Here is a 26,788-nt window from a genome sequence, read left to right as displayed (position 1 = left end):
CTAGAAAGGTTAAGATTTGCAAAACCCTTGAACTCAGGAGTTCTAAGCTTCTGTAGGACTAAAAAACCAATTAGATGTCCACACTAAATCTGGTACAATTATATAGTAAACCCCTAGAGAGGAAGGGGGAGGGGACCTCAGGCTGACCAAGAAGGGACAAACTAGTCAAGATGGGAAATAAGCAGGTCAAACTACAGTGTGGATGAGCAGTGCCACAAGGCCCTGGAGAGCCACTGTACTTCCACCCTGGAAGAAAGAGAAAATATGGGGGTGGGAGAGTAGAGGGGGGCAGAGAGAGAGGGAGAGAGGAAAAGAGAGAGGAAGGAAGGAAGGAAGAAAGAAAACCTTCCTTTTTCATTTGTAAGTCAACACTTTTCCTTTATTAACTTAATTTAATGCTTCCCAAGAGATTTTTTCCTTCAGTATTCACATAGAGGCAGGGGTGGGCTGGTAGGTAAAGGCTTAATTATCAGCTTGGAGGAAGTGAGGGGGCAGGTACTCATGGCACACTTCCAAGTTCAATCTGCATTATAAACATTTTCTCCAACACTTTCTTTATTCTAGTCAATCAACAAAACAGTAAATTAAACCCTAATTTATATTACTTGCTAATTTCCAAGATGCATATACTTGGTGATAATTGATTGGTCTATTTGAGCAAGTTCCAATTTACTCCTATATAAAAGTGAACTTGACCCTGGAAATAACAGTTTTTAAGCAAAAATGTGTATGTGGAGGGGGGGAGATGGAGGGGGAAGGAGAGAGAGAGAGAGAGAGAGAGAGAGAGAGAGAGAGAGAGAGAGAGAGAGAGAGAGAGAGAGAGAGAGAGAGAGAGAGAGAGAGAGAGAGAGAGAGAGCGCTGTCTAATCCATGGTTCAAGTCCCCAGCTGGAGATCTGGTTTATCTCTTCTGACCAGAACTCCCAGTAATCGAAATTGAAGCATTTGAGTACCCATAAGAAACAACAAATGTTCTGGTCCAGCAATAATGCACAACCACCTTGGATTCATTTATTTGATTCTATTGCAATGTATCTTGTTCCCTTGTTTTTATAAACTAACTTCACTTCAGTTTATTTCATTTCACCTCAATGGGGAAAGAAGACAGACCAAATAAAGGGTCTAGTGCCCATCTGACCACTATACAGAAATCATAAAACTGATGTACATGCAGAACTGGAAAATTAAATCCTCTGTATAGCCTTCAGGAATCATCCATGAAAGCTATAATAAAGTTAATCATGTGAATGATTCAATGCTTTAAAACTCCAACTCAGACTATTTCAGTAGCCTAGGAGAATATCTAGAATGCTGGAGTCTCAGATGCTTCTTAGCTGTGTGACCACAAGTCCCTTGAGTTTCTTTATCTGCAAAACAAAAATGATTCTTGCAGTCCTTAACTCATAGGTTTATTGTGAAAATCAAGTAGAATAAAGTCGGTAAAGCACTTTACAAACCATAATGTGATATAAAAATGCCAACAATTATTTTTAAATTTCCTTCTTCTCTTTGGGAACCTCCAGACTTCAGTAACACAATGGTTGTAAAAAAAAGAAAAGGTCTAAGAAAAATGACTTGGGGTCTGTACCCAAAGTATCAACCACTGGATAAGCAACAGATAGGTTGGTGACTTGAGTCCCCTAGTTTCTAATTGAGTCTAATCCCTAGATTCTAGTCCCCAGTCTCCAACTGATGGGGTCCAACCTGGATGATCCTGGGCACAGTCAGTTGAATTTCCTAGGACTTTTGTTCCTCCAAGAGAGGCTATGAGGACTCACATAAAAATCGTCTAAAGCACTTTGTATTTATAAAATTTTATAGAAAGGTCCTTAATACATTTCTATAGAAAGATCAAGCACTCTGAGATTTGGAGCAGATGCAGTATACAAACAGGGTAACTCATCTTAAACAAAAAAGCCCACACACATTCCTACTCTAAGGAATTTGTTTTCCTTTCTTCCTTTCCTGTTGCCTTAGTCTTTCTCCCTTCCCACTCTCCTGGTTTTTTTTTTTTCCCTTGCCTTTCCTTTTTGTCTTCCTTCCTAAAGAATAGCATATCTTGCGCCCACCCCACCCCCTTCTTTTTAATAACTACTACGTAAGCAAACTCATAAAAACAAAGAAAATAACTCTTTGGGGAAATCAGTGGTCAGGGCAGGAAGCCTCCATTTGGGGGAGACAAGAGGGGATTTTGGTTTACAATTTGTAGAGACAGTGAGGAAAATGGTCCCGAGGAGATGGAAGAAATGATATTTGCTTTGCCGGCAGCATCTGATGTTTTTGACAGCTTCAGACCTGAGGAAATGAGTCGCACCTCTAGGAGTGAGACTGCAGTGTACATTCTTTCAAAGAGGGTCTCTGGGTCCTAACTAGAAGGAAAGGGCGTGAAGGCGGAGCTTGCTGGAGAAGCCGCGCCACCCAGAAGTTTCAGTGAGAGTTTCCTAAACTTCTAGCTCTCACTAGCATACGTACGACCCTAGGGAGGTGTCATGGGGAGGGTGATCGCCCATTCAATGGAATGCAAATGTCCCTTTAAGGTTTGCCTCTTTCTCGGTGGACTTTAGCCTAAACACGGACTGGAAGCTTGCTTTATTTGTACATGAGCACAGACTCTGGGAATCAGCCAGTTGCAATTTCAAAGACCAAGTACGAAAAGGGAGGGGCGATGTGGCAATTCATCTTGGATGTGAAAAGCGTGGAGAGGACTTAGAGGCTTTTGCCGAAAACACAGGAAATCACCCTGCCACTGCTGCTGCTGCTGGGACTGCTGCTGCCGCGGCTGCAGCTTAGACAGCTAGCGGAGTAGTCCAGAGGCAGCGCGGCGGACTCTGTTGGTTCAGGGCAGCCAGCAGCGCGTCCCAGCTGAGACACCGAGCCCTAGGGATCCTGCCGTGCCTCTCCTGCCCGTGCCAGCCTGGCCATGGCCCGCCAGCGCCGCACCAGCCCAGGTGTCGCTGTCGCATGCTGGCTACTCACCGGTGAGAAATCTCATCTTTCTTTAAGCATCGTCGCCACTCTTTGCTTGAGAGTTAAAGTGAAGAATAAGGGTGTGAGGCAGGCATTGAGGGCAAATAGGAGAAAAGAGGGACAGGAAAAGCACTCAGGTTTTGGAGCCCGTGTGGCCAGGCTCGCGAGCAAAAAAGGAGTGTTTTGTGCTTGGTTTGACTGAGGATTTGTTCACTCTGGGGCTAGAGGATAAGGGCAGACTGTTTGAAACTGTAAACAGTAGGTAAAAATAAGATTCGAAATGAAAGCCTTCTTACGATGGATGGAAAAAGAACCGCGTGTCTATGTGAGGAGTTTGGCGAGTGACTTTTGGGGGGTGGCGGAGCGAGCGGTGCTGAGTTGGGGGCAGGAGGCAATCTATGCCAAACTCCAATCTCTGTGCTCAGGTTGCTTATGAATCGAAAGCGTGTATTCCCGTAGCATCCGGCTTTCAGAATTCTCTCTGCTTCAGGACTCGGGAAAGAGACATATGCTCATTTTTCCTGATGCCGAGGCTGTGTTTTCAGGTCAGGTCCGAGAGGGAAAGTTGTGGAAGTAGCTGAGGACCCAGAAAACGTATGAAAGTGAGAAGGAAATGGGAACGTATAACTGTTAACTCCGCAAAGGAATTAGGCAAGCAAGCAATAAAGTAGCTCCTTAACCCTTATCTGGAGTATCTTTTTACTGTTTGCCCCAGCACTTCCCCAGTAAGTAATATAGAGGAATCTACAGGTGAAGAAGAATTGGGGGGAGGAGCTGGCACTCAGACTGTCCTTCTAGAGCTACTAAAGGCTGTCCTGCTAAAGTTACTGGTCACCTATAGGATTTTCTAAGATGTATCTGTTGGTGTGTGTTTGAGGTCTATTTTTAGTTGTCTGTTTTAATCTGTGAGCACATTTTTTGAAGGAAAAGGAAAGGGACATTACTAATTTTTGTACAGAGAACTTATAGATGAATGACATCATTAACAAGCAGATGCTTGGATCTTCCTGAGGGTGTTGAATGAGGGAAGGAAAGGACTCTTACAGGGCTTATAGAACTACTGTGGTGTGTGGGCCCTTCATCCTCATACTTAACAACTCACAGGCAGTTTCCAGTAATATAAACAATGGTCACACAAGAACCGCATTGCAAGCCAGTGAGCTCTTTAATTTACCAGCTACCGTCATTATACACAGACACATATTTGGAAATACTTAATTGTATCTGAGTTGCTCAAGACCAGGACAATCTTTACCACTGACAAAGTTGATTCTCATAATTTTATCAAATGAATCACAGATGGTGAGGACCACTTTACATTTTACTCAAAATAAGATGTCAAAGGTCTGTGATGTCTTCAAAATTAATGAATTCTATTTTCCCTGTGCTTTAGTTTCCACTTGGCTGTAAAGGAGAATACAGAAATTCTTTCATAATCAATGAACCCAGATACACAGTAAAGGTGGCAATCTAGATAGGAAGCTATCCTTCTCTTGTTGTTTTATTTATTTATAAAAACCATAAGAAGGGAAATTTCCTATCTAGACACACATAAATGTATACATACCATCACTTATATATTTACTCACTTGTACATACGTGTGCATGTATATGTAGGCATGTATATATGGATGTGTACATACATCTTAACAGAATTGAAATAATGACAGATCAGTGAATCATAGAAGCACAGATTTAGAGCTGGAATGGAACTCAAGGGCCATCTAGGCCAACCCCCTCATTTTATAGATGACATAGCATTTTCTCCATATTCAAATAAGAATCAAAAGGTAAATAACATTCATTATATCTAATTATTTTCTTAAGAAGTTTTGTATATTTAATGAAAGCTTTAAAAATTATTATAACAAATGCAATAACATTATGCCTAATCCTATGAAAAGACAAATTAAGGAAAAGCTTGGTCATCAACAGATTCCCTAAATGAAGACACAACTGTTAACAATTTGAATCCCCAAAGATTTAGTTCATCTTATTCCTCTTCTGATCTCTCCAATTCCTTCATCCTTTATATCCAATCACTCACTAAATTCCATCAATTCTTCCTCAATAATATCTCACTAATGTATCTCTTCCTCTCCACTGCAATGATAACTTCTCTAGCATAGGCTCTCATAAATAAACTCTGGTATTAATCTAGTAACTGATTTCTGTCTCTAAATTCTACCCTTACATATAATCTTGCCTGTATGATTTTGTCAGATAAATATTCTCAAAATGTTACTTTTATCATAATAGGTCTTTAGTAAAAAATCTGCAATAACTCCCTATTGCCTATTAGTTGAAGTCCAAATTCTTCCTTGTAACATTCCAAGCCCTCTGTGATCTTATCTCACATGATCTAGCCAATATTTCCTCTCTAGTATGTAGAAAGTTCATAGAATCTGGAGTTGGAAAGGACTCCAGAAATACCTAACCCATAATCCTCTCATTTTAAAGATGGCAAAACCGAGGCACAGTGGCTTGCCTTGGTTTGTCTCATGTAGCACAAGGAGTAGCACAAGGTAATAAACCCCCAGCCACTCAGGCTGATGATTTTATCATCCTTTCCCCTCTACCCACTCCCAGAAACAGTGTCCTCTTTTCTTCCACCATGCATGTGTTTTTTATTCTATTTGCCTCCTTTCTGCCTCTTCACCCCTCTACACATTGGCTATTCTTCAGTATAAAAGCTCTCTAAGATTTTCAGGTCATATTTATCTCTTCTTTTTATGTACTATCATTGTAAATTTAAATATCCATAATTTACTATGTAGAGTCTTATTCTATTCAGTTTCTCACTGTGTAAGTTATATCCCATCCAAACAAGATTGCAGACTAATAGTGAGTAGGTGCTACATTTTATATTTCTTTTGTATTGAGAAATAAAAGTGGATCCTTGCATGTGATATATTGACTTAGAAAACCATAAAGTAACATTATCTATACTCTTTTGTTTTTATTTATTTTATTAAACATTTCCCAATTACATTTCAATCTGGTTAGATCAGACCTCTGAAGTTTGGAGGACCACTTGCAGCCCTGGGTCTTAAACCATTGCAGTGTTGAGCCCAGGGTGAGGCACTCAAATAATCAAGAGTTCTTCTGGTAAAGAAAGAGAAGAATGATTAAATCTTACTGAAGTGGTTTGTTTGTGCTGTTCTGGTACAGCAGAGAGAACACTGAACTTCCATTACTTACTACCTAAATGACCTTAGAAAAGTCACCTACCTTCTCTGAGCCTGGGATTCCCCATCTGTAAAATAATGGGTTGAATTAATCTCTGCCTAACAAAACTATTGTGATTCTCTTCATAGAATCAAATTCTAGAGCTGGAAGGGGCCTTGGAGGTCAATAAAAGGTTCTAAATCTATTATCTATGATTCTATCATCTGAATCTTGCAATTACTACCCATTTCCTCAATAGTCTAATCTAGTATTTAATCATTTTGTTGCTCAAGAAGTTCTTCCTTATGTGCAACATCCTTTAACACATTCTCCAGACATGAGGTATTCCCAATTTAGATACTGTACTTAAATAATTTTGTGACCAGTAAGGAATTATTAGCTTAGTTGATTATATCTCAGGCTAGTACTGTCAAATATGGGAGGGGGGGGGGAATTTGACTTTTAAAAATGCAAATATAAGGGACAGTTAGATGGTTCAGAGGATTAAGAGCCAGGCCTAGAGATGGGAAGTCCTGGCCTCAGACACTTCCTAAGTGTGTGACCCTGGGCAAGTCACTTGACCCCCATTGCCTAGTCCTTAACACTCTTCTGTCTTGGAACCAATACACAGTATTAATTCTAAGATGAATAGTAAGGGTTTTTATAAAAATAAAAATAATGCAAATATAGTTTTAGTACTGTCATTCTATATGTAGCTCACAAATTATTTAGGCAAGTCTTTGAGTGAGACCTTCTACACATGAAGTTTCCTGCTCAAAATGAAAGTTTTTAGGGATATTAGTGAAATTGTCAGGAAGTAAGGCTACTTATCAGAATGATGGGCCAAAATGATGGAAGGACTGTTAACAATGGGCAAAAATAATTCACATGCAATGGTTTCATGTTCTTATTCAAAAATGTGTTTATTAATAGATTGATATTTACTTGGAGGGGAGTCTTTGTCCTAAGTCCTCTTCTATTCTAAAAGCTTTATCAGTAACTCTGGTGAAGAAAAAAATAGCAAATAGCATATTTATAGATAATAATATAAAATGGGAGGATTTTCTAATATATCTTTTTGATATAACTAGAATTAAGAAGCTGAAAACAAACAAAAACCCCACAAAATTTAATAGGAATAAATGTGAAGTCCTACACTTTTGTTCAAAAAGTTTTATATACAAGATGAAGATGAATAGCCAGAAAGTAAGTCAACTAAAAAAGATCTGGGAGGGGGCAGCTGGGTGGCTCAGTGGATTGAGAGCCAGGCCTAGAGACAGGAGGTCCTGGGTTCAAATTTGACCTCAGACACTTCCCAGCTGTGTGACCCTGGGCAAGTCACTTAACACCCATTGCCTAGCCCTTACCACGCTTCTGCCTTGGAGCCAATACACAGTATTGACTCCATTGAAGGTAAGGGTTTAAAAAAAAATCTGAGGGTTTGAGTTGACTGAAAGCTTCACAAAGGTAGGCAACATAATGTGAAGGCCCCTCCCTCCAAATTAATCCAAATTTAGATTGCCTAGTGTACAAATCAAGGGAATGATAACCCCACAATACTCTGTACTGGTCAAATCACATCTGAAATACTGTATTTACTACTGGATACCACCTTTTAAGAGAGACTTGATAAACTAAAGCATGTCTAAAGGAAAGCAATCAAAATGGTCAAATTATTCTAAATCATGTGAGAATCAATTGAATAAACTAAGTCAATATGTTTATGTGTGTGTATGTATACACACATATGACTATCGAGAAGAAAGATTACATTTACCTAATGCTAAGGTAGAAGGTACAAAGAGGATCATTTCAGTTTTATTTAAAGTGTTCAAAAATGGACTCTCTTAAAATAATGAATTCCTCATCGTTGGTAACGTTCAGGGATAGACTGCATGTCAACTAGTCTAAGATTTCATAGAAGGGCCATTCATTCAAGTTTGGCTAAATGGCCACCAACTTCACTTCCTAAAATCTTCATTCTAAGATCCTCTGATTCTATATAATTTAATGTTTCAAATAATTTATGAGAAGAAGCAATTAGAATGGTCTCAAATCAAGTGGTACATTCCCAGATTTTTGAGTGCAGAACCAAGAAGAGTAACAGTGAGAAAGATTAGCTAACAACTTTGTTTCCTGCCTAACAATGTTACAAATAAAGCTATTTCGGGTAGCTCACGAATTCTCATGAAAGCTCATCATTGTCCATCTCTTTTGCCTCTTCTGTGATTTCTTTCCAAATTGGCCTAATCTTTAGCTCCTCCCTCCCTCCCTCCCTCCTCCCATTTGTGTTTCTTTGCCATCAGTAATTCTGTTTTCAGGTTACAATTTTTCAAATTGTGATGTGGTTTTACAAAATAAAGAAAAAATGATCAGGAGACTGATATTGAAATCTTGCCAAAACCAAAATTGTATAATTTAAATCCTTATGAAGAAATCAAATTTATCAATATTTTAAAAATTAGTATTACAGTTCTAACATCAGAGTAGATTGTCCATTCATTATTGTGTGTGATTAGGAAAACTGTAGTCACTGTCAAAGAAAGTAAAAATGGGGAATTAAGAAATGTCAATGAATTTAACTGGCTTTTTTTTTTTCATTTCCTGGAGGGTAGTGTGGGGATGGTATAGACTTTCAGAGAAACTTAGGAGTTATTCATCTCTAATACCACCTCAAAAATAGTCATCTAAACCAACTTTTAATCATTGTGCCAAAGCTTTTTATATTTTTAAGATCTACTATCAGAGCAATTTTTATCTTGATAAAGTGACCTCTGGGATACAGAGATTGGAAAATGATCCACCTCCCTCAAGATTCCCAGAGCCAAGACTCAGGGAGATAATCACTTCTTTTCCTAGTAGTCTATTCAAAAACCTAATAGATTCCTTTCAAATTGGCATAAGAAATATTCCAGAAGGGATACTACAATGATCCCATAAGATACCATCCCAACTTAAGTATAGCCAAACCATATCCTAAGTTGTCTATGTATATGTACTAATTGATCAAATTATCATCTAACATAGCTTGTCTATCTAATGAATTGAGAGAGCGTCTAAATTAGAATTTGGATTTTATGTAGCAGGTAATGGGGAGCTATGTATGGATAGTTATGAGGGACAGATCTATATATACTAGGAAACAAATTGTTCAGTATAACCTATGAACAAATTATACTCCTCTTTATAAGTTCATCCTCTGGTCCCTTGGTGCTCTTGGGCAGGAATTCTAGGCTTCCAACTAAAACATCAGGAAAAAAAAATAATAGCTAGTATTTATTTAGCCCTTACTATGTGCCAGGTGCTGTGTTAAGCACATTGCAAATCTTATCTAATCCAATCCTCTCAAAAACCCCAGGAGGTAGTGTTATTATTATCTTCATTTTACAGCCAAGGTCACTGGAGTGGTCAGAAGTTAAGTGACTCACCCAAGGTCACATAGCTGGTAAATGTCTGAGAATTAATTTGAACTCAGGTCTTCAGACTCCAAGCTCATTCAGTACTCTATTCTCAGTACTAACAAAGAAACCCAGTGTCACAGAAGTTTCTTTTTGTCAGGTAGCTAGGTAGCATAGCAGATATAATGATAGATATTGGAAAGTGCAATGCAGAAGAATGGAAGGGATAATGATGATGGAGAGAAAGGGGAAATGGGGTTGAGAGAGTGAAGAGATCCTTCTTCTTCTTCCTCCTTCTCATGGGAGATAGCCAGATCTTGTCTCCTTGAAAGGGGAGTATGTCTCCCCAGAGAATGTTTTCTGGGAGATGGAAGACAGGAGACTAGGGAGGGAATGCCTTAGTGACATGACAAGATGCCCCCCTCAGAGGAACCCAGAGTTCCTGAGGTCCAATCTATCCTTGAGAGGCAAGATGATTTCTTAATGCCTGCTTCCCCCAGGGACATCAACTGTCAGTCCCTTTCAGGATTTTAGGACTATTCAACTGCCAAGGAGAGATGTCAGTTCCTTGGGTCAGGCAATCTTGAATCCCTGAGATCTAGAAGTCAACCCCCTTTTGGGGAGAGGGATGACCCTCCCAAATCTTTAATCCCTTTAACTATGTTGTTTAGTGACTGGCCCAGACCTAAATCTTAAATATCAGGTGATTTATTGGGGTTCAAGCAGGGAAGGGGAGACAAGGATATCAGGTAGGAAAGTGGGTAAACAGGCAAGTCCTACAATTAACCCCTCTAGCAGATTGGTCCTCCAAAGGCTAGTTGTTCAAGGCTTCTCAGCCTTGATCCCTCTTTCTTGCCAACTGCCTTTTCATTCCTATTCTCAGGCTAACTAAAAACTTGAATATAGGAGTCCAGGGACAAGTAAGGGAGAGAGAGACAGAGAGAAATCCTTGGAAGGGATGTGTGGACAGCTCTCTTCAAAAGTCCCAATCCATAATCTTACTATTATTGCTATGAAGATAAAATTATATAACATTCACAAAAAGATTTGCAATCCTTTTTTTTATTGTTCAGTCAATTTAGTCGTGTCTGATTGTGACCCCATTTGGGGTTTTCTTGACAAAGAGACTGGAGTGGTTTGCTATTTCCTTCTCTAGCTCATTTTATAGATGAGGAAACTGAGGCAAGTAGGGTTACATGACTTGCCTAGAGTCACACAGCTAGTATCTGAGGTCAAATTCGAATTCAGGAAGGTGATCTTTTTGATTACATCTTTATCCATGCTTTACAAGTGAATTCATTCAGCTCATTCACATGTCAAATCTCAGTTAATTTGTAGATTACCCAGAATCTAGTTCTGGAGGGGAGGGGGTGAGGAGGAAGGTCTCTTTCCTCATTTATATAAAGATTTCATTTCAGAGCATCACCATTCCCAAGTTCCATTTGATTAGGAAGATTTTTGATTTTTAATTTTTTTCTTTATTTTGTAATGAGCATGGTGACAGCAGGGACTACAATTTTGGAAAGCTAAGTTAAAATTCTTGTTCTGAAAAAAAAAAGGAAAACATTTAGAGGTTCCATCCTCATGAAATAGCAACAGCTTATATACTAGATATATACATGTATAGCATGTATTATGCTGTATGTTCTTTGTGAATGCCTTTCATTAACTAAGATTCTATTAAAAATCAGAAAGATAAATTTCAAAAATTCAAAATAGTTTTAATTATCCTAAAGAAATCTGGCACTTTATCCACTGTGCTATCTAGCTGCCCTTTTTTCAATTCTTAGGGAGCCATATAAATGCTAGCTAAAGCAATATTTGCTATCTGTTCATTAATAATATGGGTTTAATCTGATCATTACTCATCCAAGTACCTCTCATACCTTAAAAGAGGTCTCTAAATAAAAATGGCAAGAGCTAGCATTATATATATAGTGCCTACTATGTGCCAGGTACTCTGCAAAGCCCTTTTTAAATATTATTTCATTTAATCCTCACAACCTTGCTAGGTAGATACTATTAGTAAGCCTATTTTACAGATGAGGAAATGGGCAAACAGAGGTTAAGTGACTTTCCATGGCCACACTGTAATTGTCTAAAGTAGGATTGGAACTCAAGTCTTCCTGATTCCAGATCAAATACTCTAATCCACTCTGCTACCTAGTTTCTCCTTAAATAGTGATTTTGAAATTTACCTATTCTTTTTGGTTTTAATACCTAAGAGACCAGCATAATGTAATCTCCTAGTGTTTTTGGTGTCCATGAAAGACAAATTGAACCCAAGTCTTTGTGAACTCAAGGGGAGCCAGTTTCCATTTGTATGCATGAAGCCTCCCACAGTATCTTTACAGCAGGAGAGATTGTGCCTCTACAATGAAAGTACAGTAGCAGATGGAGGATTATACTTGGACCAGGAGAGGGTTTGGACTTGATCACCTCTAAAATCCATTCTCTCATCCTATGATTATATGAACTTATTAGCTTATGCCCTTAGACAAAGCACTTGAACTTTCATTCTCAGTTCCCTCACCTTCAAAAATGAAGGGATTGGACTCCATGGTCTCCAAGGTCCCTTCCAACTTTTAATCTGTCAATCTCTGGCAAGCAAGCAGCAGTTCTCCACTCCACATACCCAATTAAGCCTAAAAGGAGCAATGCCAAGAGAAGCCAGGGAATAGATTAGTCACACTCCTTAGCCACACCAGTGGCCACTGTCCCAAAAAGGAATCCGATGATCATTTCAAAGTGATCGATTTGGCAGGTCGCCATAACTACTCCAGAATTCTGACTCCCTGCCAAAAATACATGCGTGTAAACTTTATGTTTGTATGGGAATTTATGAGTTTACAAAGGATTTTCACATATATTTGTTCCCTTGGTTCTTCATAATAACCTCATGAAGCAGTCATTAAAGATATTATAATACCCATGTTTACACAAGGAAAACTGAAGCCCAGTTGCTTAGATTTATACAGCTAGTAAATGGCAGGCTCAAAATTAGCCACGATCTGGTCCTAGTCCAGTACTTAATCCTTAAAGTGAATATTATGGTATTTGAGAACTGAAAAGAATTTTAGAGATTATCTCATCTAACTCATTTATTTTATTTTTAAAGCATATTTTATTGATAGACTTCACTTCATAATATTTCTTTCCTATCCAGCTGATATCTATCTCTTGTAAGAAGTATTGAAAAATAGAGAAAAACAAGTTCAGCAAAACCAACCAAAATAGCAATATTGCACATGCATAGTCTCCCACCTCTAAAAAAAAAGAGGGAGATGATACATCTTCTTAACTCTTCTCCTGGCCAAATTTAGTCAATTCAATTAATGAATTAACTAATTAACCAAACATCTATTAAAGGCCCTGTGCTAGGAGCTGGGGGAGGGGGGAGAGTTTGTGTATATATGTATAAATTTTTTTTTTAATGAAAAAATATGTTAACTCCGAAGGAACTTATATTCAGTTGGAGGAAATAACACATATGAGAAAACACAGAGAATAAATACAAAATGAATTCAATTAAGGTAAATATAAAGTAATAAGTAAAGGAGAGCTCTAGCAATTGTGGGATCAGAAAAGACTTTGTATACAAAGTGATGTTTGAGTTGTATCTCAAAGGAAGGGAGGGATTTGGGGCAGCCAAGTGGCCCAGTGGATAGAATTCCAAGCCTGGAATCAAGAGCACCTGTGTTCAAACATGACCTCAGATACGACCTGCTTGTGTCACACTGAGCATGTCACTTAACCCCATTTTCCCAGGCCTTGCTTTTCCATCTTACAGATGTTATTAAAACATGGATTTAAGGGAGGGGGTTAAGGAGGAGGGAATGTATTCCAAGTATGGGGATGGCCAGTGCAAAGGCACAGAGATGAGATATGAAGGCCCATATGGAAAGAATACAGAAATGGTCAGTTTTTCTGAGCCATATAATGTGGGAAGAGAGGAGTCATATAAGGAGACTGAAAAGATATGTTTGTACCGGATTTTTTTAAGAGTCTAGCTTTTAAAAACCTGGAAAGGACATTATATTTTATCTGAGGAAAAAGTAATCTATTGAAGTTTATTGAATTTGACAGTGACCTGTTAATATAGAAATCAGATAATTATGCTATACTTTATTCAAGTTTTTCCTTCTTTATATTACAACTCCCTTAATAAGCAGATGAGAAAAATGAAACTCAGAAGGATCACATAGTAAAGTATTTAGAGAGGTGGAATCAGGCCCCTGAGATTCCTGACTCCAAATCCATTGCTAAAATGCTACAGCAATGCCAGTTTTGAGTGCTGTCTAATAAAAAATTCTTGGAGGTGACATCACTAAACTTTTTATAACCAGTTTTCATAAGGGTAAAACTCCAAAATAAAATTAATTTTAGAATAAGTGACAGACATAATTAAAATTGCTGCAAAAAAAAAGACTCAGTTGACAAAAGACTGAGTCAGAGTCCAATTTAAATTTAAACAACAAAACTGAGACCTGCTGTTTCTTGAAATCTTTATTTTAAGAAAATATTAAAATGTAACTATAATAACTAGAACCATTTAAAAAGTAATAGAGGAACTTCTTTCAACTAGTTTTGCATTTGAGTGTTAATCATAGTGTCAATAGATGTCACTAACAAAATCTGTAAATGGTAATGTTAATAAGCTTGACACATTTTTCACCAGAGTAAATTCAAGAATTAAGCTTAATTGATTTTAAATAAACATCATGACATAGATTCCATATCTTCTATAGTAAGGGTTAAACTCCTAGGAAAAATATGTCCCAAATTGTTGAACTATTTGAGATCAGGCTATATTTCTATAGGAAATTTATATAGGATATTCAATTGATGAAGCAAGTAATCTAAAGGCCAATGGGTTTATTTCATAATCTTTTTTTAACAATGTTGGGAGCAGCTAGGTAGTATAGTGGATAGAGACAGTGTATTTAGACAGATCTGAAGTCAGGAGGACCTGGGTTCAAATTTGGTCTAGCTGTGTTACCCTGGTCAAATCACTTAACCCTTTTTGCCTGGCCTTTACCACTCTTTTGCCTTGGAACCAATACTTAGTATTGATTCTAAGACAGAAGGTAAGGATTTTTTTTAAAAAGCTGTGATTTAGTAAATGCAAATATTTTCACATGTATGTTTTTCTAAAGCAGCATTTTAGATCATCCACAAAGATAATGCTAGTCTCTTCAACTGGATGGAAAAAATTAACAAGAAGAGAAGAATGTGAAGGGATTTATAAAGTTATTGAAACTACTGCCAAGGGACAATAACCTTTCAAGTTCTCCAAATATACTATCATTCACCAGGAAAATGTTTGATCCTCTGGGTCATTAGCTAAAGTGCTTATGTCCAAACAGATTACAGCATTATATAGGGGAATAAACTATTTTTGTGCCCCTAGCTTGTCTCCTAACTACATTCCATAAGCAGGCAGTATGAAACTCTATTCAGCAAACAGTTCTTCATTAGTTCCTCACCCCTGAGATTCTCAGGGCCCACAAGCATTACCTCTGACAGGTAAAGAGAAACACAGGACTTCCTTGGGCACACCTGGAAACAAATCTGGTATAGCTATTAGGCCTTCAGTCATTTCTAAATAAAAATATTCATAGCTACATGATAAAAGAGATAGGATGCCCACCTTAATCCCCTACTATATAGTGCAACCGTATATATTTATCAGTAAAATAATCCAAAATCATTTCTGAAGTACCAACTGTATACTTTCACTATGATAAAATGCTGGGTAGATTATAGATGTGCAAACGTAGGTATATACAAAGTTGTGTTATGTGACACATAAGTGCATATGAGGTATATGCAAAATAAATACCAAGTAATTTTGGTAGGGGATGGGGCTAATGGGTGAGTGGGAGAGTCAGGAAAAGTCTCATAGAAGATGGTGTTTGAGGTGAAAGATGAAGGAAACCTCAGATTCTAAGATTTGGGAGTGAGAAGGGAGCACATTCTAGAAATGGGAGAAAACACAAAAAATCACAGAGAAAGAAGCTAAAATGTCATGCTTGAAAAAAGGCTAAGAAGGGAAAAAAGGCTGAAAAGGCTGAAAAATGGAGTGTATGAAGGGTAGTGATGTCTCAGGCTGGAAAAGTAGGATGAGACCAGGTTGGGAGTATCACAATAGAATTGGCAATGAAGAGAAAAATATTGTTATGACAAGAAGAGCTTTAAATGTCAAGTAGTAGAGTTTATAGTTGATCCAGAGATGATAAGGAATCATAGGATTTTATTGAGAAAGGAAATTATGTATTCAATCCTTTGTAAGACAATCACTTTGGCTACTGTTCAAAGCAAGAGGACAGATTAGGAGGATACTGTAACAGTCTAGGCAAGAGGTGATGAGGGCTTGGGTTACTGGGTGAATAGAGGGGGACTTACATGAAAGATGTGAAAATGAAAAAAGCAACAAGATGTAAGAACAGATTGAATATGTAGTTGTGAGAGATGATGAACCAGTTAGAAAGCTAATAGCACAATCAACTGGAAACAATGAAATTGGGAGGACTGTCAGTTCATACATTCAGGTTTGAGTTGCCTACCAGGAATCCAGTTTGAAGGTTTGCTGAACCAACATGACTCTATCCCTAATCATTAACTCACTGTAATGGTGAGATTTGTGGAATTCAGTCTTTGCACACATGAGAGGGTATGGAAGACGATGTGTGACTGCATTTCATATTGTATTACCTTGTGATCAAGGCAGGGAAAAAGAGTTGGCTAGGAGAGGGGTTGGGAAAGAGTAGATGAGGAATATTTTAAAGGCTCCTTTACTCAAAAATGTGTTTACCACATTGTTATGGCGATTGACATATACAGAATACTGTTGACCGCATCTCCTCAAGTGGAAGAACCTAGGGAGTTTATTGGGGAAGAGTCATGTAATAGAATTGTCTCAAAGAGATCTTGGAACATACTTAGACATTCTATAACTGGTTCAGCTCATTTTCTCTACCAATGAAGAGAGTCTTATGTGAATGTTCCAGGCTTGAGACTTGAGTTACAATACTCACCATTTAAAATTTTTTGGAGTAAATGGGGAAAGGAAATTAAATTATACCTAGAAAAAGATTTTTTCACATCTTTGAGGGAACTATTTTAATTAGATATTGAGACCAACATCTAAATCAGGTTTCTTAACTTTTTTTTGTCATGGACCCCTTTGACAATCTAGTAAAACTTTTGAACCTCTTGTCAGAATAATGTTTTTAAATGCAGTCAATAAATTACATAGGATTAAAAAGGAAAGCAATAATACTTGTAACACAGGCAGACTTGACCCCTACCACCTGGCCAGATGGGTCAGATTTTATTATTTCACCACTTTTTCTGGCTTCTCTGGTATCCTGAAGGGGATTGGGGGGGGGGGGTCTCTAGGTTCTCTGCCATTGAACTCCAGTTCCTACTGATGGTATTCCCCCAAGTATAAGGGACAAGGTTCCCTGCACCCCAGGACCCAATAACCAGTAACAGTCATATGAGCATTTACACAGAAATCTCTGCTTCTATGAGCATGATTGTATATTGTATGATCACAAACACACAAACTTACTCCCCCATCACAAGGGAGACAAAATTCTCCCCTTTATACCACTTTGTTCTCTAAAGAGGGGAAAGAGATGAGATTCATAGTTTAGCTTTGTGTGTATAGAGCATAATTCCAGCCCAAATCCAAAATCCCCCTGGGGATAAAGTGCCTAGGCACCCTGGGTTCTCACAGCTGCCATGCCAGGCTGGCTGGCTGCACTATCCTGCCTACATTCTAGGCTCCAAGTTTGCCATGTTTCAAACTCCCAGGTTTTAGGAGATCATCTAAAGCTGAGAAGAAAAAACAACATAGAACAGAAACAATCACCACAAGGTCCATGTCTCAGGGTAAAAGAGGAGTGGGAAAAGGAAAGTCCTCCCCCTCTGATCAGTTCAGGGCATCCCAATTGTAGGTGAACTGTTTAGATGCAGAAGATAAGAGTTACTGAAAAGATAGAGCTTTCCCAAAAGAAAGAGATCATTGCCCTGCTCAATCTCACCAGTTTTAGAAATATAGGAAGCCAGTCAAAAGAGACTAGCCTCACTCATGTGGTAGGGGAACAAGTGGGCTCCAAGGTAGGCAAATTGGACATGCTCAAAAGACCCCCAAGGACACCTCCATGTTAGATTGGGGATGATCCAATACACTAGGGTTACAAACTGAAATATAATTATCAAAGTATTGTTTTGAAAAACAAGTTTAGAGACTCCAGGTTAAGAACCCTTGACTTGGATGAATGCTTGGCATTTAGATTGACTTTTGAATGGGAGAAGATGTAATATTCTGACAAGAGACTTTGGATGGCCAAAGTCATTATTACTAACTAACTCAACTTAGAGACTGCTATACAATAAATAATTTTCTAATGAAGCCAGATAGTATAAAGTAGTTGATCTGGATAATTCAGGGCCAGAAGCTCTCTTGGATGAAAACTTTTTGCTGATTTATCCAAATGCTTTTTTTTTTTGCTTGATTTTGGCGAGTAACAATTAGCCTTATGCTATTATGAAGAGAACAGTCTCCAAATGCAGCCTTTTACACAGGCAACTGATCTGCAGAAAGTGAAGATTGCTAATTTTGGAGTCTGTAATTCCCAGGATACTGGGTCAAGTAACTGCAAGACTCTCTAAATGGTAAATTCCACAAATGCTTTCTGGCTCTGGAATCAGTGATTTTTAACTATTAGCTAAAACTAGGTCATGCGAGGACAGTTAGAAAGATCAGAAGACAAAATTAAAATTCAAAGCTGTAATGCTGTTGTCTTGGAAATCTATGACACATAAACTCCACCATTTATACGCAGCTCAAAATGGCAAGTACTGAGTCTTTACATAGGAGCAGAGACCCATGATGGGTCATTGATCTGTCAGGGCTAATGTTGCTCACCCTCCTGATGACAATGACTTTTGTGCTAGGTCCTTCTATGGTAAGAGTTCTGAATGTGTAAAGGGTCTCAATTTGAATCTCACCTCTACCATTTACTACCTTCCTGACCTCAGATTTATCCCCTTTGGGTCTAATTCTAGATTCTAATTCTAAAAAGGAGAAAAGTAGGGAGAAGAAGGGAAACTCCACAGTTAATTGCTAAAATCATTAATTCTTTAGACTAGAGATTCTTTTCCTTTTTTGTGTCATGAAGTGTGCTGGTAAATGTTTACCACCCAACTCTCTGGAAAAATACAACTCACACTTTAAAGTTTAACCTGCATTATTAACATTTTAACATCAGTTAATATAACACTAACACTTCAACATTCCATCATCTTCTTCAGTCTAGACAATAAATCAATCAAGCCCTGATCTATAGTTGCCAATTTCTTGAGATGTAAAGGCTCACACTGAAAATTAAACAGTGTTCTAGCTGCCTTTAGCAAGCCTCTGCATGTACCACTTTGGCAGTCTGGTGAAACTTATGGATCCTTCTCAGAATAATAATGTTTTTAAATGCATAAAATAGCATTTGGAGGATTACAAAGGAAATCAATACTCAATAAACATTTATTGATTAGTAAGATATCACAGTGCCGAAAAAAAAAAAACACACCAGGCTTTAAGACAAGAAAATGAGTTCAAAACTGTCCTCAATTACTCCCTCACTGTGTGACCCTGGGCAAGTCACTTCATCCTGTTTGCCTCAGTTTCCTCAATTGTAAACCGAGCTGGAGAAAAAAAATGACACCTCATTCCAGTAACTTTGCCAAGAAAATCCTAAAATGGGTCACAGAGTCAGAGATGACTGACAACTGAACTATAACAAAATATTTATTAAGCACCCAATATGTACCAGCCACCTTGCTAAGCACTTTACAATTATTATCCTCTTTGATCCTGACAATAATCCTGGATGTACGGGCTTTTACATATATACATGTATACGTATTTGCATATGTAGATATAATTTGTATTTTAATAGATAAATATAGATTTTCCCCCATCTTATGGATGAGGAAACTGAAGAAAAGGTTAAGCGACTTACCTCGAATCGCACTACTAAGGACCTAAGGCTGGATTTGAACTCTGGCGTTTCCCTGACTCTAGGCGCAGAGCTCTGTCCACTGCCCTACACAGAAGTATAAGTATACAAAAAATTTAAAGCGTGTTCACAAACCGCTCTCTGCTTTAGATCTAATAAGCTCTCTGTGTCCAAAGACTGTTTCTGTTTTATGTGTTATCTCTAGATCCTGGTATACAGTAGGCGTTTAATAAATGTTTGCTGAATGTTTAATGAATGGATGAATCCCTTCCAGTTCTAAGGCAATGAACCCACAAGCGTTGCTGCTGTTGCAGGTACGGAAGAAGCAAGGCTGGCGGTAGGGAGAGGCTTCAGAACCGCTGTAGTGCTCCTTCCGCCTGCACTTCGCCTGAGGCACAGCTAGTTCCCTCTGGTATAACCCTAGCACACCTCAGGCCAGCTTCTCTCGGATAAAGCCAACTCCAGCGAGTTAAAGTTTAGTGTTCGGTGAGCCTGCGCAGTCCGCATGCGCAGTCTAGCTCTTGTAGTTTACGTACGCTAGTGAAAACGTGGCTGGGGCGGGGGGAGAAAGCGGCGTCGGTTGCGCAGGCGCACCAGCCCGCCGCCGTTGAGTCCGCGCTGCCGGCCGGGCCTGAGAGGGGGGTCCACGAGACTAAAAGGCTCTGGGTCTTGACAGCGGCTCCCTCCCACCCAGGGCGGCGCGGTCCTTTGAGCCGCGCGCTGGAGGAAGAAGATCCTCCGGGTGGCTCTTTCCCTCCCTTCCTCCGCGAGGCGAGTACCCGCCCAGCGGGGCGTGAGCGGCGGCGGCCGCCGCGGCCAGAGCCAGGCCGGAGGGGGAGGCGCCTGGCTCCTGCCCCCCTTCTCGGCCACCTCCGCCGCCACCATGAAGCTCGTGAGGAAAGACATCGAGAAGGACAACGCGGGCCAGGTGACGCTGGTGCCCGAAGAGCCCGAGGACATGTGGCACACGTACAACCTGTTGCAGGTGGGCGACAGCCTGCGCGCCTCCACCATCCGCAAAGTGCAGACCGAGTCGTCCACGGGCAGCGTGGGCAGCAACCGCGTGCGCACCACGCTCACCCTCTGCGTGGAGACCATCGACTTCGACTCGCAGGCCTGCCAGCTGCGGGTTAAGGGCACCAACATCCAGGAGAACGAGTACGTCAAGATGGGTGCCTACCACACCATCGAGCTGGAGCCCAACCGCCAGTTCACCCTGGCCAAGAAGCAGTGGGACAGCGTGGTCCTGGAGCGCATTGAGCAGGCCTGCGACCCGGCCTGGAGCGCCGACGTGGCCGCGGTGGTCATGCAGGAGGGTCTCGCCCACATCTGCCTCGTCACGCCCAGTATGACCCTGACTCGCGCCAAAGTGGAGGTGAACATCCCACGCAAACGCCGGGGCAATTGTTCCCAGCACGACCGTGCCTTGGAGCGCTTCTACGAGCAGGTGGTCCAGGCCATCCAGCGCCACATCCACTTTGACGTGGTCAAGTGCGTTCTGGTGGCAAGCCCAGGTTTTGTGAGGGAGCAGTTCTGCGACTACATGTTTCAGCAGGCCGTGAAGACAGACAACAAATTGCTGTTGGAAAACCGATCGAAATTCCTTCAGGTACAGTAGTCCAGCCAAAGGGTGCCCCAGAATGGAACTGAGGGGTTGGCATAAGCCGTCATAAGGACATTTAAAGGGCCGGGGAAGCGACTATGCAGTTATATCCAGTTATTCCTAAACCACGTAAACTGGCATTAAGAAAGAATTAATGTCTCCTTTTATTCTTATTCAAGGTGGTCATTTCCTTTAAGAAAAAAAAAAGTTTAGAGAGTCTTAAAAAGAAGCAGTTTGATTCTAAGAGTTAAAAATCTGGCAAATTTTTAATCAACTTGTGCAATATTTGTATATAAGTAAAGCAAAGTTAATGCTTTGCATGCTTTGATACTAGGATACTTGAATATACACGAGTTAACTTTTTTAAAGATAGACTCTGCTCTAAAAGATTTCATCTAACTTATGTAATTGTGATTTTAGGTACATGCCTCTTCTGGGCACAAATACTCATTGAAAGAGGCCCTTTGTGATCCCACTGTGGCCAGCCGCCTCTCAGACACCAAGGCTGCTGGCGAAGTAAAAGCCTTGGATGATTTCTACAAGATGTTGCAACACGAACCTGACAGAGCTTTCTACGGACTCAAGCAAGTGGAGAAGGCCAATGAGGCCTTGGCAATTGACACCTTGCTCATCAGTGATGAGCTCTTCAGACACCAAGATGTAGCCACCCGCAGCAGATATGTGAAGTTGGTGGACAGTGTCAAAGAAAACGCAGGCACAGTTCGGATATTTTCTAGTCTTCATGTATCTGGTGAGCAACTTAGCCAGTTGACTGGAGTTGCTGCCATTCTTCGATTCCCTGTCCCTGATCTCTCTGACCAGGAATCTGGTTCAAGTTCTGAAGAGGATTAATGATTGGCACTTGTAAAGAGACCCTTTTCTGTCATATTCCTTAACCTGCATAAACTAATCTATAAAACAGATGTTCTCAGATCCAGTATGAAAGCTGCTAGGGAGGTTCTGTTGTATTGAGGGTTTTTTGGTTGTTTTTTTTTTTGGTCAGGCTAGCCTTTTTCTGTTGGAAGTCCCAAACATCTAGAAAATAAATTAAGAGAAAATTAATGTCTAATTTTATCCTTATTCATATTGGTAATTTTAGGGGGAAAAGTGGTTCAGAGATACATATTAATAGGCAGAAAAATAAGCAGTTAGATACTTAGGAAAAGGAAAAGCTGTGTGTTTCTTTTACATCTCTATTCAGTCTGTTCTATAAGCCATTGTTTTTGTTTCTATTTTGTATTTTTCAGGGTGCTTTGAAGTAATTTTATTTGTCCTCAAATAGTTAACTAAAAGGGTTGGTTTTTTTTGGAAGATGAGATAGAAAATTCTACTTAACATGTCAGCAAAAAACATCTAAAAAAACTTTATAGGAAGTGAACAAGATCATTTCTAAAACGCTAATAAGCCATTGTAAATGCCTTAAAAAGTTAGTCTTATGCTATACTATGCACCGCTCAGGCTACTATTCATAGAGTTTTAGAGCAAGGGAACATTTGTAAAGATAATACTCTTATTTTACCAATGATAAATTGAAATCCAGAGAGGTTAAAGTGACTTTGAGGTCAAGTAGCTAATTATTAGCAAAGCTTATAATAGAATCCAACATTGATTTCATGTAGAGTGGTCTTTCTGCTTATAGCATTTTGATTTGATGAATTTATTCATAGTTATATTTGAATTTCAAGTTGCCTATATTGGGAATTTTAAAGCAGCATTTTCTACATTCAAAAAATGGTTTAGTTAGGCAATTGTGTCATAATTGAATAGAGCCTATATGCAGCAGATTAAGTAAGCAAGACATTTAATTGTTTTAGAATTGAAAAAAGAATGCTAGGTAATTTACCACAGTGTCAGTGAAATGGTCTGTTCTTTGAAGTGGTAGGTTAGATTTTGCTCATGGTCTGTGGGTACCAAATAGAGAGTTTTAGACATTCATTAACTCATTCCAAAATGATATGATTTATTTCCTGTTCTGACTGCTGACCTATATAGTGAAACCTGCTGAAAATCAATTTTAACCAACCCATTTCACCTAGTATTAAGCCTCCCCGTCCCCAAATTTTTAATACTACCCCATACACACATACTTTCAATAAGCTCATGTTGTACTTCAAAAAACAACTTTAAGATAGGATGGGACTTTCAGTTAATCTTTAGAACACTTCATTTTCAAATGTAGCAATCACTTGAAAGTACATTTCAAAATGTAGCATGAAAAACTTATTAGCCTATTCCATCAACCTAATATGGCAGTTCATTAACACATAGAGGTGATAAAGTGCACAATTTGATATTGTGCATAAGATATTAATCACACTTTTGTTCACCTTGATTAGAGCTCTGTTTACAATGAAAAAAACGAATTTTTCATGTTAAAGTTTTAATAATTTTGACCACTGTTTCACACTTTCCAGACAGGTATGTCCCCTAGTTTGAAGTTTGCTTTTTTTTTTAAACCAAAGTATTTTCTGTTATCAAATAGGCAACATACAATGTGCTCACATGTAAGCCATGCTTCCTACAAAATTAGGTCTTTAAACATATCCATAATTTAAAGATAATTGATATCATGATAATTATAAAGGTCTACCTGGAAGTCAGGAAGACCTGGGTTCAAGTATAGTTTCTGATGTGTTAACCTGAGCCTTTTATTTCATCTTGCAGGCAATTCTTTCAAACTAGATTGCCGAGTATCTATGGCTCTGCTTTTAACTATACAGGGACTGTACCTCACTAAGAGTTCTCTGCATCAGTGAATTCACAGACTCTATTCCACACACCACCCCCAAAAGGCATTTAAATTGATATGTTCTCTTTCCTTGTGCTAAGATTTTAATTCTTTTCGTCCCATAGTAATCAAATACACATGTGAAAGGCTCTCTAATATTTAGTAACTTGTACTATACTAGATATAAAATTGTTTTAAGATCTCTTATTTCCAAATATCCCTTTAAAAATGGGAGAATTGGGGGTGGTTTAATTTTCTTTTACATCTGAGCAAAGAAAACTATTAAATATTTTATGTGAAGAACATCTGTTTAATGTGCAGGATTCTGAAAAAGAGAAGGTCCCAAGAGGCTTTATGACAGTAGGTTAGTAGAAAATTCCTTTGGAGGCTTCTTTGGTCTTAAATGACTTCTTGTTGCTTTTAAAAAAAATAACAAATTGTTTGTTTGTTTTTTGTGCCATGGCTTATACCTTTCAGAAATAGATTGGTGTGCAAATATTTATCTTTTTTGATTTGGAACAATTTGAAGTCTAGTTTGGTTTGTCTTGAATTTATGCAATGCAATGGTGCTTTACTTCAGTATCCCCAATTTGAAGAAAAAAAAAACAAGTTTAGAAAAGTTTTTGAAATAAAAATATTGTAAGCTTTTAATGTTCAACCCTAGGTTTTTTGAAAATGATGTTGGAGTAATTTTTCCTCCTTTCAAAACTAACTAATCTTTAAGCATCTTTTTCCACAAAATTATCCTTCATCTGTCCTTTGATATCATCAATTATGATTGTTCCTTCTGTTGAGATACCTTGGCGCTATTTTTTAATCATTCAGACAGAAATCTTGTCCAATAGAATTTTTTTTCCTGGTGTATAAATGGAGATTTTGAAACTTTGACTTCATTCCCCAGAAGTCCTTAGTATTTCCCCAAATTCCCTATAATCTCTCCGCGTCTCCATGTCTAAATCAAGAATATCACTATGCATGTAGTTCGCTTCCTCCAGTAGTATATCAATTTTTTAGTACAATAATCAGCAAAAATCACTCATTTAGACAGCTAAATTATAAAGACAATCTGGAAGCTATGATTAGTCCCTTTGATTCTATTTCTGCCTCTGTCCTCCCCACTGCTGAAAAGTGCTATATAGTACTGAAAACCATCTTCCTCTGATGGGTAACTGGTTAAAGAGTTTGTCACTTTTAGCCATTAGATGCCAAATATGATGAGCCTTAGACTGGTCCTCAGACAGTAGTACCATAAATCATATGTGAAGCATTTCATTCGTGGTAGCACCTGCCAGAGCTTATTCTACTGACCATCTTTAATAGCTCAGGGTCTCTTCCTATGCCATGAGGAAGCATCAAAGGGATTTTGTCAGTTTTTCCTTAAGTGAGTCAGTCTTTGCATGTGCCTATTTTGAGCAAGGATGCCAACCCTTCTATTCCATTGGAAATATTTTTATTTATAAAAAACTTTATAGGAATGCATATCTTATGGTATATATGGTCCCTGAGAATTGAGATACTTGAAAGGGTTTAGTAATTGCTTTTTGAAGGTTCTTTTCCAGTGTTTTTAAATGTATAATCACAGTGCACACTGCACAACAATGTACATACATATACAACAATATACTATATAAAGCATAAATACTTTCTTTCACTTAATCCTCACAAAAACCTTGTATCCCTACTTTTTAGATGAGGAAACTGATATTTGAGAGGAGTTAGGAGACTTTCCCCAAAATCACAACTAGTAAGTTCAGGTAGTAGAATTCAAATCCAGATCTCTCCTGACTCTAGATCCAGGATCTTTCTGCTATCACCCTAATAGCTGTAATGAAAATGAGAAAAGTTTCCCTTCGTATTCATTTCATATTGACTGGCTTTGAACCTAATAACTCTGATTTAAACAACTGCTTGAGAAAAGTTCTCAAGGTTCTAAATAACCTAAAATTAAATCAGCATCTTCAGAAATTGATACCAGTAGAGATAAATGTATAATATCTTCTATATTAAGAATTGCACACTTTACAGGGCAGCTGGGTGGCTCAGTGGATGGAGAGCCAGGCCTAGAGACGGGAGGTCCTGGGTTCAAATCTGGCCTCAGACACTTCCCAGCTGTGTGACCCTGGGCAAGTCACTTGACCCCCATTGCCTAGCCCTTACCATCTTCTGCCTTGGAACCAACACACAGTATTGATTCCAAGACGGAAGGTAAGGGTTTTTAAAAAAAAAAAAAGAATTGCACACTTGGAATTTTCAGGAGAGAGCTAGATGATCACAAAATTTTTCAAAATAGGATCTATTAAAGGACTTGGAATTAGCATGAAGAAAGGTTTCGTACTTTTTACTTATACAAAGGATTCACACAATCTACAAAACTAAAATAGAAAATTGGCAAAGAAAACAGAAACAAAATAACGTACAAAAAAGTTTAAAGACTAGCACTGTTTTGCCTAAATTAAGTTATTATTAATTAGATTTATTGAGTAAGTGAATGACTAAGGGGAAAAATGGGGTTGGGTCATCAATTCAAAGCCACTATCTTTTAATTACACCCCCCCAAGTTCCAAGGGAAAAAGTAGTAGACTAACTAGTTCAAATGAATGAGGTATGACTGTTAGAGTTAAAACCATCGTTCTTTATTAGAATTTTGTGTTTGCCAGTAGCAGGTAGATAGCTTAGTGAGAGCTGCCCTTGAGGCCAGGAGGACCTCGATTCAAGTCCCATTTCTGATATATACTGTCCAGGTAACCCTGGGAAAACCATCCTCTCCTAGAATCCCCTCTTCACCTATTCATGGGAGAACTTTCTACATGCACCCTTTTTCCTGTTCTATGCTCTTCTCCAACAGATGCCCCCATCTATTATCCCCTTTCTTTCACTGATCTTCAGTTTCAACCTCTCTT

The 26,788-nt window shown here is 38.7% G+C and overlaps 2 protein-coding genes across 2 annotated transcripts in view; both read left to right on the top strand.

The window, feature by feature from the left end:
- The first annotated feature begins 2,139 nt into the window (after positions 1-2,139).
- The window catches only part of ITGA1 (integrin subunit alpha 1), a 205,327-nt gene continuing 180,678 nt past the window's right edge, over positions 2,140-26,788 (top strand). Inside the window, 1 exon segment of the mRNA XM_007486289.3 lies at positions 2,140-2,977. Coding sequence (XP_007486351.2) covers positions 2,920-2,977 — 58 coding nt within the window. The 5' untranslated portion in view covers positions 2,140-2,919.
- On the top strand, positions 20,097-24,546 carry PELO (pelota mRNA surveillance and ribosome rescue factor). The gene is made up of 2 exons (XM_001365222.4): positions 20,097-21,166; positions 21,581-24,546. Exons 1-2 carry the CDS (start codon positions 20,441-20,443, stop codon positions 22,010-22,012), a joined length of 1,158 nt encoding a protein of 385 aa, XP_001365259.1. The 5' UTR covers positions 20,097-20,440; the 3' UTR covers positions 22,013-24,546.

The sequence above is a fragment of the Monodelphis domestica genome, chromosome 3 (assembly GCF_027887165.1).
Source record: "Monodelphis domestica isolate mMonDom1 chromosome 3, mMonDom1.pri, whole genome shotgun sequence".
NCBI lineage: Eukaryota > Metazoa > Chordata > Mammalia > Didelphimorphia > Didelphidae > Monodelphis > Monodelphis domestica.
This window is presented reverse-complemented; position numbering and strand designations above follow the sequence as displayed.

What these genes read in the sequence shown, in the direction of transcription:
- PELO (XM_001365222.4), top strand. Translation starts at nt 20,441, where the DNA reads ATGAAGCTCGTGAGGAAAGACATCGAGAAGGACAACGCGGGCCAGGTG. An exon ending in ACCGATCGAAATTCCTTCAG is followed by an intron (nt 21,167 to 21,580) that starts GTACAGTAGTCC and finishes TTGTGATTTTAG; the next exon opens with GTACATGCCTCTTCTGGGCA.